This window comes from Bufo bufo, chromosome 1, assembly GCF_905171765.1.
Source record: "Bufo bufo chromosome 1, aBufBuf1.1, whole genome shotgun sequence".
Taxonomy (NCBI): domain Eukaryota; kingdom Metazoa; phylum Chordata; class Amphibia; order Anura; family Bufonidae; genus Bufo; species Bufo bufo.
Window position 1 is genome coordinate 431,359,213 of NC_053389.1, and position 13,963 is coordinate 431,373,175.

The window sequence follows — 13,963 nt, forward strand, 5'->3', positions numbered from 1 at the left end:
CCATGTCGCATTTGAAGACACTCACCCCAACAGTGAAAACCGCAAAATCGAGGCTCTAGGGGTGCCAGAATATAAAAGGAAATTGAAGAATTGCCTCATTTAATAAAATGACACCTTTCAATGTATTCATCTAGGGGTATAATGGGAATTTTTAAGGTTTTTATTTTATTTTTATTTTTTTATTTTTTGGGGGGAGCTATTATTGGATTGCCAAATGGAAAAATGCTCAACTAAAAATGTCTTGCCATGGATTAATTTGTGAAATTAGTGAAATGGACTTAATGGATATCAGTGGAGGTGTGATAAACTTGAAAGCACTCTCCAATGCAGAGGCTCGGTTTAGAGGGGCAGGTCTGACAGTTGTGAGTGGTGTCTTTCCTAATCCCTTTAACCAAGCAAACTCAACACCTTTTTTGGGGTCGCCTTTTTTTTTCTGTGGGGGGAAGTACTCCAGGGAAATGCTGCCCACGTATTATTCTTGATACCCCAGAAGCACTGCTGGATGAAAAGCTGCCCGCTACTTCCTGAACGCCAAAAATCAATTTTTTTATTTTTTTTTTCCTGAAATTCCAAGAAGCTCCCCCCATGACCAGCTGTTCTGTGGATGACAAAGGCATTATATAGTGACACTTGGGTTAGGTACACAGCTAATTTTTTGTACCACACCTTAGATTTTCTTAAGGCACTGTAGGGCTGTAGTACCTGGTCTGAAAGATGCACTCCACCCATGAACTTGTTGTAATTCTGGATACACACAGGCTTGATGTTCTGCTCTGTGGTTCCTCGGACAGGGACTGGGGTGGACTGATCTGCATGGAGGGTAGTCAACACAAGAACATCCCGTTTGTCCTTGTATTTTAGCAGCATCAAATTTTCTGAGCAAACAGCCCTGCTTTCTCCACGACGCACTGTCTGATCTATAAAGGATTTAGGGAGCCCTTTTTGATTTCTTCTAATTGTGCCACATGTGCCTATGCCTCTGGCAGCAAGGCACTTCAGGAGAGGGACACTATTGTAAAAGTTGTCCAAATACAGATGGTATCCGTGGTCCAGCAGGGGGTGGACTAAATCCCATACTATCTTCCCACTTATACCCAGAACCGGGGGACAATCGGGTGGCTCAATTTTGGAATCTTTTCCCTCGTAAATACGAAAGCGCAGTGTATACCCAGATACACTTTCACAGGCCTTATACGACTTCACACCATACCTAGCCCTTTTATTGGGCAGGTACTGGCGGAAATGTAATCGGCCTTTGAAGTGGACCAATGATTCATCCACTGAGAGACATTTTTGGGGGGTATATACTTGACCAAATTTGGAATTGTAGTGGTCAACCACTGGCCTAATTTTAAAGAGTCTGTCATAACTGGGGTCGCTTGGGGGTTGGCATTCATTATTATTGCTGAAGTGTAGGAATCTTAGAAGAGCTTCGAAACGGGCCCGGGGCATGGCAAGACAGTCAAGAAGGGTGTGATATAAAATATCTTTGTTCCAATATGAGCGTATTGCTGTTTTTTTTTATAATGCCCATGCTTAGGAGAAGTCCCCAAAACCTTTGCATTTCAGTTGTGTTAGTAGGGGTCCATTTGCGGGGCCTTGAGAGATAACTGTCTGGATGGGAGGCAATAAATTGCTCTGCATATATATTTGTTTGTTCCACCATCAAGTTAATTAGGTCATCAGTGAAGAATAATTGGAAAAAATTAATTTCACTGAAACCTGTTGTATCTACATTGATGCCTGGAGTGGCTGTAAATTCAGGCACCTGGGGCACATAGTTATCTGCGGGGATCCATGAAGAGTCACTTGTATGGGGCTGCGACTGCGCACTACCCCTAGGACGCCTACGAGGGGGTTCATCATTAGATGAATCATCTGAGGAAGATGAAACTAAAAATGTCACTTCATCTCCACTGTTGGAGTCAGTGTCCTCGAAAAGTACAGCATATGCCTCTTCAGCAGTGAAAAGCCGTTTAGTCATTTTAAACTGTAAACTAACGTAGATTTTTTTTGTCTTTTTTTTATATATTTAAAAAAATAAAATAGAACAGCAGACTAAAATACTGTATATCCTTTAGGATAGGATAAAAACTCCCTGAGTCACTTGGAAATTATTGACAGTTGTCACAGGTAGCACAGAGGCCTGGCGATGAGCCAGGGGTCTAGTATGGGGCACAGAGTAGTGCCAATATCCTTACTGGGGTAGAAAAGGGGTTAATGTATTATTTTACAGTATTAGGTGGCACAAAGCCACATGGGGCATAAGAGACTTATATTTTACAGAATGGTGCCACTCAAGCACAGGACACGAGTATATACACACAGGAGGATGGCACACCTATTGACGGTTATTTTTATTTATTTTTTATGTAACTTGGGAGTGTGTGACAGGTGACTTGACGGACAGACAGGCTAGTGTGACAGGTGTCTTTATTGAACGGACAAACTGGAGTCACAGGTGTCTTGATGGACGGACAGACTGGACTGACAGGTGTCTTGATGGGCGGACAGGCTGGAGTAATAGGTGTCTTTATTGAACGGACAGACTGGACTGACAGGTGTCTTGATGGGCGGACAGGCTGGAGTGACAGGTGTCTTTATTGAACTGACAAACTTTAGTGACAGGTGTCTTGATTGACGGACAGACTGGAGTCACAGGTGTCTTGATGGACAGACAGGCTAGTGTGACAGGTGTCTTTATTGAACAGACAAACTGGAGTCACAGGTGTCTTGATGGACGGACAGGCTAGAGTGACAGGTGTCTTGACGGGCAGACAGTTGTCTTAACGGACGGACAGGTTGGGTGACAGGTGTCTTGACGGGCGGACAGTTGTCTAAACGGACGGACAGGCTGGAGTGACAGGTGTCTTGACGGGCAGACAGTTGTCTTAACGGACGGACAGTAGTGACAGGTGTCTGGATGAGGTGATGATGAGAGGACTGGACAGGACTAATCTCACTGACTGGGGAAAATCAGGCATAGAAGAGTGGCAAATCGGTACTGAAGGGGTTAATTAGGGGTTAATTATGTACTAAGCAGGGGATGAGGCACAGAACTGACTACCGATGACAGATGACAGGCTGTTGATGAGGCACACAACTGATCTGTGTCACTGACTGGGGCACAGAAGCAGCTTTTCGGCACAAAAGGGGTTAATTCGATCTGGTAGGTATCTACAGCAGCTTTTCACAGCAGCTTTTCACACTCTCTCCTTCTCTGATCGCTTCCCTGACAGGAATTGGGACGATCAGAGAAGGAGAAGCACATAGTCCCTCCCTAAACCCCCCTTTCCTGCCCCGATGCGCTGCGATTGGTCCCTCTGCAGTATTGGACCAATCACAGCGATCGCGGGCGGGTCAGAGCTCCGATGCAGTTCCCGCCTGAGTCTCTGGTTGCCTAGCAACCCCAGCACGCCGGCTTCACTGAACCTTCAGCGCTTCGCTCCCTGCGCTGACAGAGAAAGCCGATCACGTACATGCACGTGGGGATGCGGTGAGGTACCACATTCCCCCACGTACATGTACGTGATGTTGCGTGAAGGGGTTAATGGATAGTAACACAAAATAGAAAGCATATATACTGTGAAAGTGTGGTAGTTAGACATAAGCAAATCATTCTACAATCCAGAAATTCAACCAAAATTCTCTCATCTCTAGTGGGGCTACTTATTTCTACGCATATAGCAACTGCCACAATTGTAACGTACAAACAATACACAGTGTACAATTAGTGAATTTGGGAGGTAAACGGTTAGAGTCCTTACCCTAATACAGTCCTCCACTAGCCTTTGCCCAGGGGTCACCCCTGATGGTAGGGTTCCCTGTCCGCATGCCTCTCCTACTTTCCCTGTAACACCCTAACTGTGATGATAATGTGAAGAATTAACATATAATAAAATTATACTGCCACAACGATAGATGGTTGTTGTCTATGGGTAAGGTACCAAGACAGTACCTCACAACTTAATACCCCAACGCGTTTCGCCCACTCAGGGGCTCTTTAGGGGGTCTCGGTCACAGTGATACATACAATAACACTTATTGCAGTGTCTACATAGATGGCAAGATAGATGCAATCGCCATGTGATATATTATACCATTTATCGTCCTAAAAAGATGCTGTGGATGTCAAAATTAATAGTTATGAAACAGACCTTATCAGATGCAAGTATCAGATGCAAGCTGGGTATTTCGCTAGCTCCTACTTTTATAATGGGGCTGCTACTGATTATGCCCAGCTTTTGTCATGACTGCCTCCTCCCAGGGACTCGATATGGCCTATATTCTACATCTTCGCGAATTCTCTAAGTGCCGATATTCGTACTAAAAATTTGTGATTAGAATATTCGTGATAAGTTAAGATAATATCCTCTTCTACTGGAAGTGAAAACTTGTTCAGGACTCTGCCCTCGAAAGGAACTTCTTTTAGCAAATGAGGCAGTGGAAAAAATGGCCCAAGGGTCATTGATAGGGGTTTAGGCAGAAACCCTTCTGTTCTGTGTGGGGGGCCCAGTTTGATCCTTGCTATGGGGCCCTTACTTCTCTATGTACGCCACTGCTTGACACAAATATTAGACTTGTAAGTCTTTGGAGGTACTATCTCTTGTTCGACTCTTCAAATAGGCCTTGAGACACGACTTGGATAATAAATAGGCTAGCACCTCATCTGCAGACAGCTGTTTTGGGGTTATGCCCCTCATCCCTTCTTTTCAGAATTCCAAAGGACCATGCATGAACTATAAGCATTCTCATGCTGATTAAGGTGCTCTCCACAAGGATAGATGGTACCCCCCGAATCCTGACCTAGGTCTCTCACCTAGTTAAGCCAGTACTTTCTGCTCTGCATTGATGAGAGGCAATCTACCTGAAACAGCTGTCTGCAGATGAGGTGCTGGCTTATTTATTATCCAAGTCATGTCTCAAGGCCTATTTAAAGGGTCAAATATTGACTTATAGGATAGCTACCTTATATATGGTGGCCTTAGAGGCAGAGCTTGTTAAGAGCTCATTTGGATACCTTCTTCCCAGACTTGTAGGTAGAATGGAGTAGTCCCTTTAAAGGGACAGTGAATTAATAAATTACAAAACAACAAAAAAAATATATATGCAGTACAGACCAAAAGTTTGGACACACCTTCTCATTCAAAGAGTTTTCTTTATTTTCATGACTACAGGGAGTGCAGAATTATTAGGCAAGTTGTATTTTTGAGGATTAATTTTATTATTGAACAACAACCATGTTCTCAATGAACCCAAAAAACTCATTAATATCAAAGCTGAATATTTTTGGAAGTAGTTTTTAGTTTGTTTTTAGTTTTAGCTATTTTAGGGGGATATCTGTGTGTGCAGGTGACTATTACTGTGCATAATTATTAGGCAACTTAACAAAAAACAAATATATACCCATTTCAATTATTTATTTTTACCAGTGAAACCAATATAACATCTCAACATTCACAAATATACATTTCTGACATTCAAAAACAAAACAAAAACAAATCAGTGACCAATATAGCCACCTTTCTTTGCAAGGACACTCAAAAGCCTGCCATCCATGGATTCTGTCAGTGTTTTGATCTGTTCACCATCAACATTGCGTGCAGCAGCAACCACAGCCTCCCAGACACTGTTCAGAGAGGTGTACTGTTTTCCCTCCTTGTAAATCTCACATTTGATGATGGACCACAGGTTCTCAATGGGGTTCAGATCAGGTGAACAAGGAGGCCATGTCATTAGATTTTCTTCTTTTATACCCTTTCTTGCCAGCCACGCTGTGGAGTACTTGGACGCGTGTGATGGAGCATTGTCCTGCATGAAAATCATGTTTTTCTTGAAGGATGCAGACTTCTTCCTGTACCACTGCTTGAAGAAGGTGTCTTCCAGAAACTGGCAGTAGGACTGGGAGTTGAGCTTGACTCCATCCTCAACCCGAAAAGGCCCCACAAGCTCATCTTTGATGATACCAGCCCAAACCAGTACTCCACCTCCACCTTGCTGGCGTCTGAGTCGGACTGGAGCTCTCTGCCCTTTACCAATCCAGCCACGGGCCCATCCATCTGGCCCATCAAGACTCACTCTCATTTCATCAGTCCATAAAACCTTAGAAAAATCAGTCTTGAGATATTTCTTGGCCCAGTCTTGACGTTTCAGCTTGTGTGTCTTGTTCAGTGGTGGTCGTCTTTCAGCCTTTCTTACCTTGGCCATGTCTCTGAGTATTGCACACCTTGTGCTTTTGGGCACTCCAGTGATGTTGCAGCTCTGAAATATGGCCAAACTGGTGGCAAGTGGCATCTTGGCAGCTGCACGCTTGACTTTTCTCAGTTCATGGGCAGTTATTTTGCGCCTTGGTTTTTCCACACGCTTCTTGCGACCCTGTTGACTATTTTGAATGAAACGCTTGATTGTTTGATGATCACGCTTCAGAAGCTTTGCAATTTTAAGAGTGCTGCATCCCTCTGCAAGATATCTCACTATTTTTGACTTTTCTGAGCCTGTCAAGTCCTTCTTTTGACCCATTTTGCCAAAGGAAAGGAAGTTGCCTAATAATTATGCACACCTGATATAGGGTGTTGATGTCATTAGACCACACCCCTTCTCATTACAGAGATGCACATCACCTAATATGCTTAATTGGTAGTAGGCTTTCGAGTCTATACAGCTTGGAGTAAGACAACATGCACAAAGAGGATGATGTGGTCAAAATACTCATTTGCCTAATAATTCTGCACGCAGTGTATGAAGGCATCAAAACTATGAATTAACACATGTGGAATTATATACATAACAAACAAGTGTGAAACAACTGAAAATATGTCATATTCCTGGTTCTTCAAAGTAGCCACCTTTTGCTTTGATTACTGCTTTGCACACTCTTGGCATTCTCTTGATGAGCTTCAAGAGGTAGTCCCCTGAAATGGTCTTCCAACAGTCTTGAAGGAGTTCCCAGAGATGCTTAGCACTTGTTGGTCCTTTTGCCTTCACTCTGCGGTCCAGCTCACCCCAAACCATCTACATTGGGTTCAGGTCCGGTGACTGTGGAGGCCAGATCATCTGGCGAAGCACCCCATCACTCTCCTTCATGGTCAAATAGCCCTTACTTTCAAAGTTTTCCCAATTTTTCGGCTGACTGACTGACCTTCATTTCTTAAAGTAATGATGGCCACTCGTTTTTCTTTACTTAGCTGCTTTTTTCTTGCCATAATACAAATTCTAACAGTCTATTCAGTAGGACTATCAGCTGTGTATCCACCTGACTTCTCCTCAACGCCACTGATGGTCCCAACCCCATTTACAAGGCAAGAAATCCCACTTATTAAACCTGACAGGGCACACCTGTGAAGTGAAAACCATTTCAGGGGACTACCTCTTGAAGCTCATCAAGAGAATGCCAAGAGTGTGCAAAGCAGTAATCAAAGCAAAAGGTGGCTACTTTGAAGAACCTAGAATATGACATATTTTCAGTTGTTTCACAATTGTTTGTTATGTATATAATTCCACATGTGTTAATTCATAGTTTTGATGCCTTCAGTGTGAATCTACAATTTTCATAGTCATGAAGATAAAGAAAACTCTTTGAATGAGAAGGTGTGTCCAAACTTTTGGTCTGTACTGTATATATATTTATTAGTGTTGATCGAGCACCAAAGTGCTCATGTGCTTTGGCCGAACACATCTGTATGCTCGAGTGTTCTACCGAGCACAATTGAAGTCAATGGGAGAATCCTAGACACCCCCTGCTCGGAAGAGAAGAGGGTGTCTGGTTCACAAAAAAAGGTTAGAAATTGATGGAAACCCCATCAAAATGGTTTGGAAACAGCATTAAGAGGATAACTGGATGCGTATTTGACTCCTATTATCTACAACATACAACCACACAAAGGATATATGCCAAAAGCCAGGAATATGCAAGCCATCAATCTATCCATGAGACAGATGACAGGCTTAGTCAACATACCTTACAATGGCAGCCTTGTGTACTATGAGACATTCCAAACCAGCTCTCATCTGACTAAGAGCCAGTAAGCCTCAACGTTACTTCAGATCTCTTGGATGGCTTGGGTAGACCTGCACACCTAGATCAATATCATTAGGGTGACAAAAAGTTTTCTGATTGTCCTAACATAATATTTAATTACCTTTCTATACAGTTTTGTCATGTAAAAGCTCATTTGCATAAACATGGTCATATGGGAAAGACATGCAAATGAGTTGAATCTGCCTTCTTTTTTAGCTGAAAAACCATTTGCAAGGAAAATCCGCGATCTACACTACTCGTGAACAGCGCCATCTATTGGTTTAATAGTCTTATGACAAGAGGATTACTCTTGTCATAAGACTATGAAACCAATAGATGGCGCTGTTCATGAGTCATGAACAGCGCCATCTATTGGTTTAATAGTTTTATGACAAGATGATTACTCTTGTCATAAGACTATGAGACCAATAGATGGCGCTGTTCATGAGTCATGAACAGCACCATCTATTGATTTAATAGTCTTATGACAAGATTATTAGTGTAGCCTTTTGCATGGAAGATTTGCGATAACAATTCGTGATTAGAATATTCGTGATCTACACTACTCAAGAACAGCGCCATCTATTGGTTTCATAGGCTTATGACAAGACAATTACTCTTGTCATAAGACTATGAAACCAATAGATGGTGCTGTTCATCTTATTGGGGCTCTAGTAAGTGGGGTGCACTGCTCAACAGAGTCCACACACCATGTAGCACTCAGCCTATAATAGCCTACGCTAACACTGTGGTGTATATCGGATTGCTGATATCATTAACACATCTTCTAGCACTGTATCTGCGGTAATATAAGCTTGCTAGGGTGTATCTGAGGACTATTGCCCTGATTGTAAAGACTCATAAACAGCGCCATCTATTGGCTTCATAGTCTTATGACAAGAGTAAGAATCCAATAGATGGTGCTGTTCATGAGTAGTGTAGATTGCGAATTTTCCATGCAAATGTTTTTTTCAGCTGAAAAAGAAGGCAGATTCTGCTCATTTGCATATCTTTCCAATATGACCATGTTTATGCAAATTAATTTTTACATGACAAAACTGTAGAGAAAGGTTATTGAATATTATGTTAGGACAATCAGAAAACTTTTTGTCTCCCTAATGATATTTATCTAGGTGTGCAGGTCTACCCAAGCCATCTAACACATCTGAAGTAACTTTGAGGCTTACTGGCTCTTAGTCAGATGAGAGCTGGTTTGCAATGTCTCATAGTGCACAAGGCTGCCATTGTAAGGTATGCTGACTAAGCCTGTCATCTGTCTCACAGATAGATTGATGGCTTGCATATACCTGGCTTTTGGCATATATCCTTTGTGTGGTTCTCTATTGTATGTCTTAGATAATAGGAGTCCAAGACGCATCCAGTTATCCCCTTAATGCTGTTTCCAAACCATTTTGATGGGGTTTCCATCAATTTGAAAAAATTTTTGGGAACCAGACACCCTAAAGTGTCTAACTTCTAGGACCTCAAATAATTAGCAGTGGTTTGTTAAGGAAAGCAACAACATTTTAAATTTAACTGCAGTACCACTACAGGGGAAATATAGCAATACTGTACATAGTTAACACTGATATCAATGGATTTTCCATTTAATACAAGGATATTATGGGTCCTCCAGTGCAAGAGTTTGTTGCAAGGTTATTTTTAGTTATTCTTAGTGGTTCTTTTACTTTAATTATTAGTTTTTAATGCAGTGAACTATTGATAGGTAGAAAAGAGTTAAGAATACATAATCCCTTAGACTCCACTCCCGGTTTAGCCCTAAGTCAAATTAATCAGCGATGGCCTTTTTGCAGAGTGCAACTGATTTATAAACTTTTTCTGGAGGTGAAAATTACCTACTGTTTTGCATCAGATGCAGACATGCATACTGCACACTGTCTCTCCCCAAGGATAGATATTACCCCCCCAAATACTGCACACTGGAGACTTTTTAGGATCTGTCACTACAAATTATAAAGGATACATACATGTAAAAGAGCTGCACACTATTGGGTGTCTGCAATGTTGATTACAGGTTAAGTGATTATTTTTGTTTTACTCTGTATGTGATCTGTCTGTATATGCACTTTATTACTGTTCAGTAAACTTTTTATTGACTTAGCCTTTCTAAAGAATATTTTTTTCCTATATCATAGAAGCTACTGTAAAACAAAGAGACACATTTTGTAACTCTTATAGATTAAGGCCCTGAAAGGTAACCCTTTTCAATCTACATAGAATTTGCTTACAAGCACTACTTAAAAGTTAGGTTTTAAAAAAGATTTTTGTGTTTACAGTAGTTTCATAAAAGAAATGTGTTAAGTGAATAATATTGTATTAATCAAACCAAAATTAAGAAATATTCCTTGTTTTGTATTTTGTAGTGGGAATGCCCCAAGCTTTGCACTGTCCCATTATGTATTCTAAGGATTTTAAAACTGAATATACACATATTCCATAACTTTCATTTATTAGGTCATACTATAACAAAAAGTTAACACATTAATAGTAACTATATTACATTGTTAAATAATGCATTATTCTATTTCTTTACGAAATGTGAAATTGTTTTCTATAAAATCAACTTCATTAGTGTTAAAAGAGACATTTTTTTCAAATGTAATGAATCATCATAAAATACTGTTTGAATAGTTTTTTTATGTTAAACATATTTAACATTTTCAATTTGATTTTATTTTCTCAAATTTTTTACAGCAATCTCTATTTAAAATAATTCGGAAGTATTGCAGTTTTTACAAAGAACACTGAGCATCACAATGAGCTAATTTGCTGATTCTGCTCTGCAGAGATCATCCTCATCTTATAATTATTGCAAGCAGGACTACAATGACAGGTAAGGATAGTTTCACTTCTGCCACGTGTATTATGGCAGGCTGATTTGGCAGAGAACAGCCTGCTCTAATTCTCTGGGTCCAGCACTGCTGGATGCAAAAGGAATGCCTGCCACCCCATCGTTATGGGTCCAGCAGAGATCTGGCCACACTCTGGCATTCTCTGCTAGATCAGGCGGCCTGATCTTCAAGCCGCAGATGTGAAACTAGCCCAACATCTTTATATACTGTAGAGAACACAGGATTGGTCATTGACAATAAATGATGGACATAGCTTTATCTATTCCCCTCCCTGCACAGTGATCTTTGCAAGTCATACAGTAAGTCTATAATACTCTCCCAGGGATGTTATGAATCATCTACAGACACCAATTTTGTATAGCCATGTGGTTGCTGTGAAGACTATCTCCGAATTGCTGTTGACAGAGCAGAGAGGCAGTGCAAACAATATGGATGCCTCCATAATTACGTACAGAAAATAAATAAATAAAGGAAAACTCCAATGAGTCCTTCAGTTCTTGAACAGAGGGGATAAAATAACTTCTTCTTTACCATTTGCTACTCAATGGAATCATCCATATGTTGAGAATGACTTCCTGGAATCATCTCTTTTGAGGAGCAGTACAGTTCTCAGCAAGTGATGTATCATAAAAATTAAAACATCTGTCAGCAGTTTTGGCCAAGACAAACTGCTGACAGCACTAAGTAGGGACAGGGGAGATCAGTATAAACATTCTTTTTATGGAGCTTCTAAAATATATATGAACTTTTTTTCTGCCACATTATGCTTCTATTGCGCTGTGAAGTGCACTATGCATTGAACTGCTTCACAGCCTGTCCCTCTGCTCTGAGTGACTGCTCTAGTGGTCTCCTGGTTGGATGTCACTCATTGCACAGGATGTGGGTTGTGAAGCAGTTTTATTCAGAGAGCACTTCACAGTGAGCTCCGCCTCCAGTGCACTTTAAGAGCAGTATCTGGCAGAATAAAAATTATATTTTAATACTAGTCTTGATGATAAAAGCCCCACAAATGGAATGTTTGTACTGCTCTCCCAAGCTCCTGTCAAGTACTGTCTGTAGTTTAGCCTTCAGAAAACCCTTTACAGAAACTTTCTCATCGTGTCCAATGCTGTAATGCTCACCATATCTAAATAATGTGTCAGAAAATTCTCTAACACAATTCTGTATGAAGGACCTTATGTCTAGTGACGTCAGTTGTGACTCTGGACGTCTCCTTGCACCTGACAGAAAAATGTTGCATGCATTGTTTTTCTATCTGGCTATGTCCAGCTATGGAAACCAGATTGCTGCAAAGTGTACAACGTTGTGATCAGTTGTTTCTGGCTCAGGCATAAAACAACTGGTGGCTGAAATCAATTGCTATATGTGAACCGGCCTCTGCTGTTGTGTACATCGAGCTGGTGCTGTATGAGAAACATTAATGTATTTTGATGGACATGAATTGAATATCAGTATTACCCGTGCTGCGGTCCGCACTGTGCTGAATCGCATGGTCACTCTGGTGGACCCACTCTCCATTGCATTTGAAGTAGATTTGCGTGGCTGGGGTTGCTTTGCAGCTCAGAGTCACCGGCTTGTTCTTCACAATGAAAACATCCTCGGGTTCTAGGAGGAAGTGCGGTAGCAATTCCCCTCCTTGTCCTCCCAGACTTGCTGAACCAGGCACTGGCATGGGAAAAGGATTCACTGGCCCCGAATTCTGCTGGCAACCTGAAATCAGAGAACATGAGGAGGCTATTGAGTGTATTGGTCGCCTACTGCTTGCACATTGTATGCATTAGTACTGCTCTACGTCTCTCCCTATCTTCTCAATCACCTACAAGCCTCAAGCTATTTTATGCTGCTATATTCATCTTGTTATTGATTTTCATGTTTTAAACAATGACAAATGTTGCATTAAAAGATGTAATAAAAGATTGGACATTAAATGAAACTATATCCATGTTACACTTTCACAGACCGCTGGCTTAGAAATGTTTTCTTTGTTAACTATTTCCTTCCCACCAGCTGATAAGCATAAAAAGTACAATCCATTCAATGGATGCTATAGTCAGAAGTCTAGCCCCAAGTCTACTTATTATTTCATGTCCGATGGCACACTATTCTGATATACGGTCAGGATCAATATCCAATATCAATTAATATCCAGTCTGGATCACTTTTTAGTAGTAATAGAGACAAAGCATTATAATAAAACAGTCAGAGCATGCCCTCTACTCTTTTCCAATGCTGTATATAAAAAAATCCTAAGTAGCTAGCTATATCCCACGTCAAGGTCATAATAGTATCTCTAAAGTCGCCTGTACACTTTCAATAGCTGTCAGTTGAAAGCTTGTTTGGCTGACAGCTCTCTCTCTCTTGACTCCCCCATACATATACATGCTCAGCTGATCATATATGCGTTTTCAATGGGAAAAAAAGGAGGAAAGCTCAGACATCTCTAACAAAAGAATATCTCCTGGGGGAACAAAAGGATTGGGCGTTTAAATTTAAAGAGCCTGATCCACTAACAGGATGATTTAAAGGCCCCCATACACATGAGATTGAAAATGGGCTTGGCCAACAATGCTATGATGTGCATGGGGGGCTTTAGACCGAGGTTCTAGAGACTTTGACATACAGTAGCTGTGCACACAGATATGTTAATTTTCACAAAAAAACTATTAGCTATTATGCAAGTATCAGTACTGAAAAAATACATCATACTATTCCAACAATCTTGCCTTCTTGTCACAGTTACTGGGCTGTATTGCATTCTTCCACTTCTAAAATCACATTTAATCTGTCATTATGGTATTTCTATTACTATAACAAATTTTGCACATTTACAGATCAGTCGGAGGTTACTAGATTGCTGGTCAGTAATTTATGGACATAACTACTTTTAGGCTTGGTTTTGCAGTTCACAAATATATCAATGCAAAGACTTTTTCTTAAAGGGGTTTTCCAGGATTTTACTACTGATGACCTATCCTCAGGATAAGTCATCAGTATCTAATGGGTGGGGGTCCGACCCCCTTTTATGGGGCTGAGCGTGATACCAAGCACAGCCGCTATACAATATACGATGCTG

General features: G+C 41.0%; 1 protein-coding gene across 1 annotated transcript in view; it reads right to left on the reverse strand.

Moving 5' to 3' along the window:
• Positions 1 to 13,963, reverse strand: part of UNC5A (unc-5 netrin receptor A) — a 526,348-nt gene that overhangs the window by 229,077 nt on the left and 283,308 nt on the right. Inside the window, exon 2 of the mRNA XM_040406692.1 lies at positions 12,349 to 12,600. Within this exon, the coding sequence (XP_040262626.1) occupies positions 12,349 to 12,600 (252 nt within the window). The remainder of the gene's footprint in view (positions 1 to 12,348; positions 12,601 to 13,963) is intronic.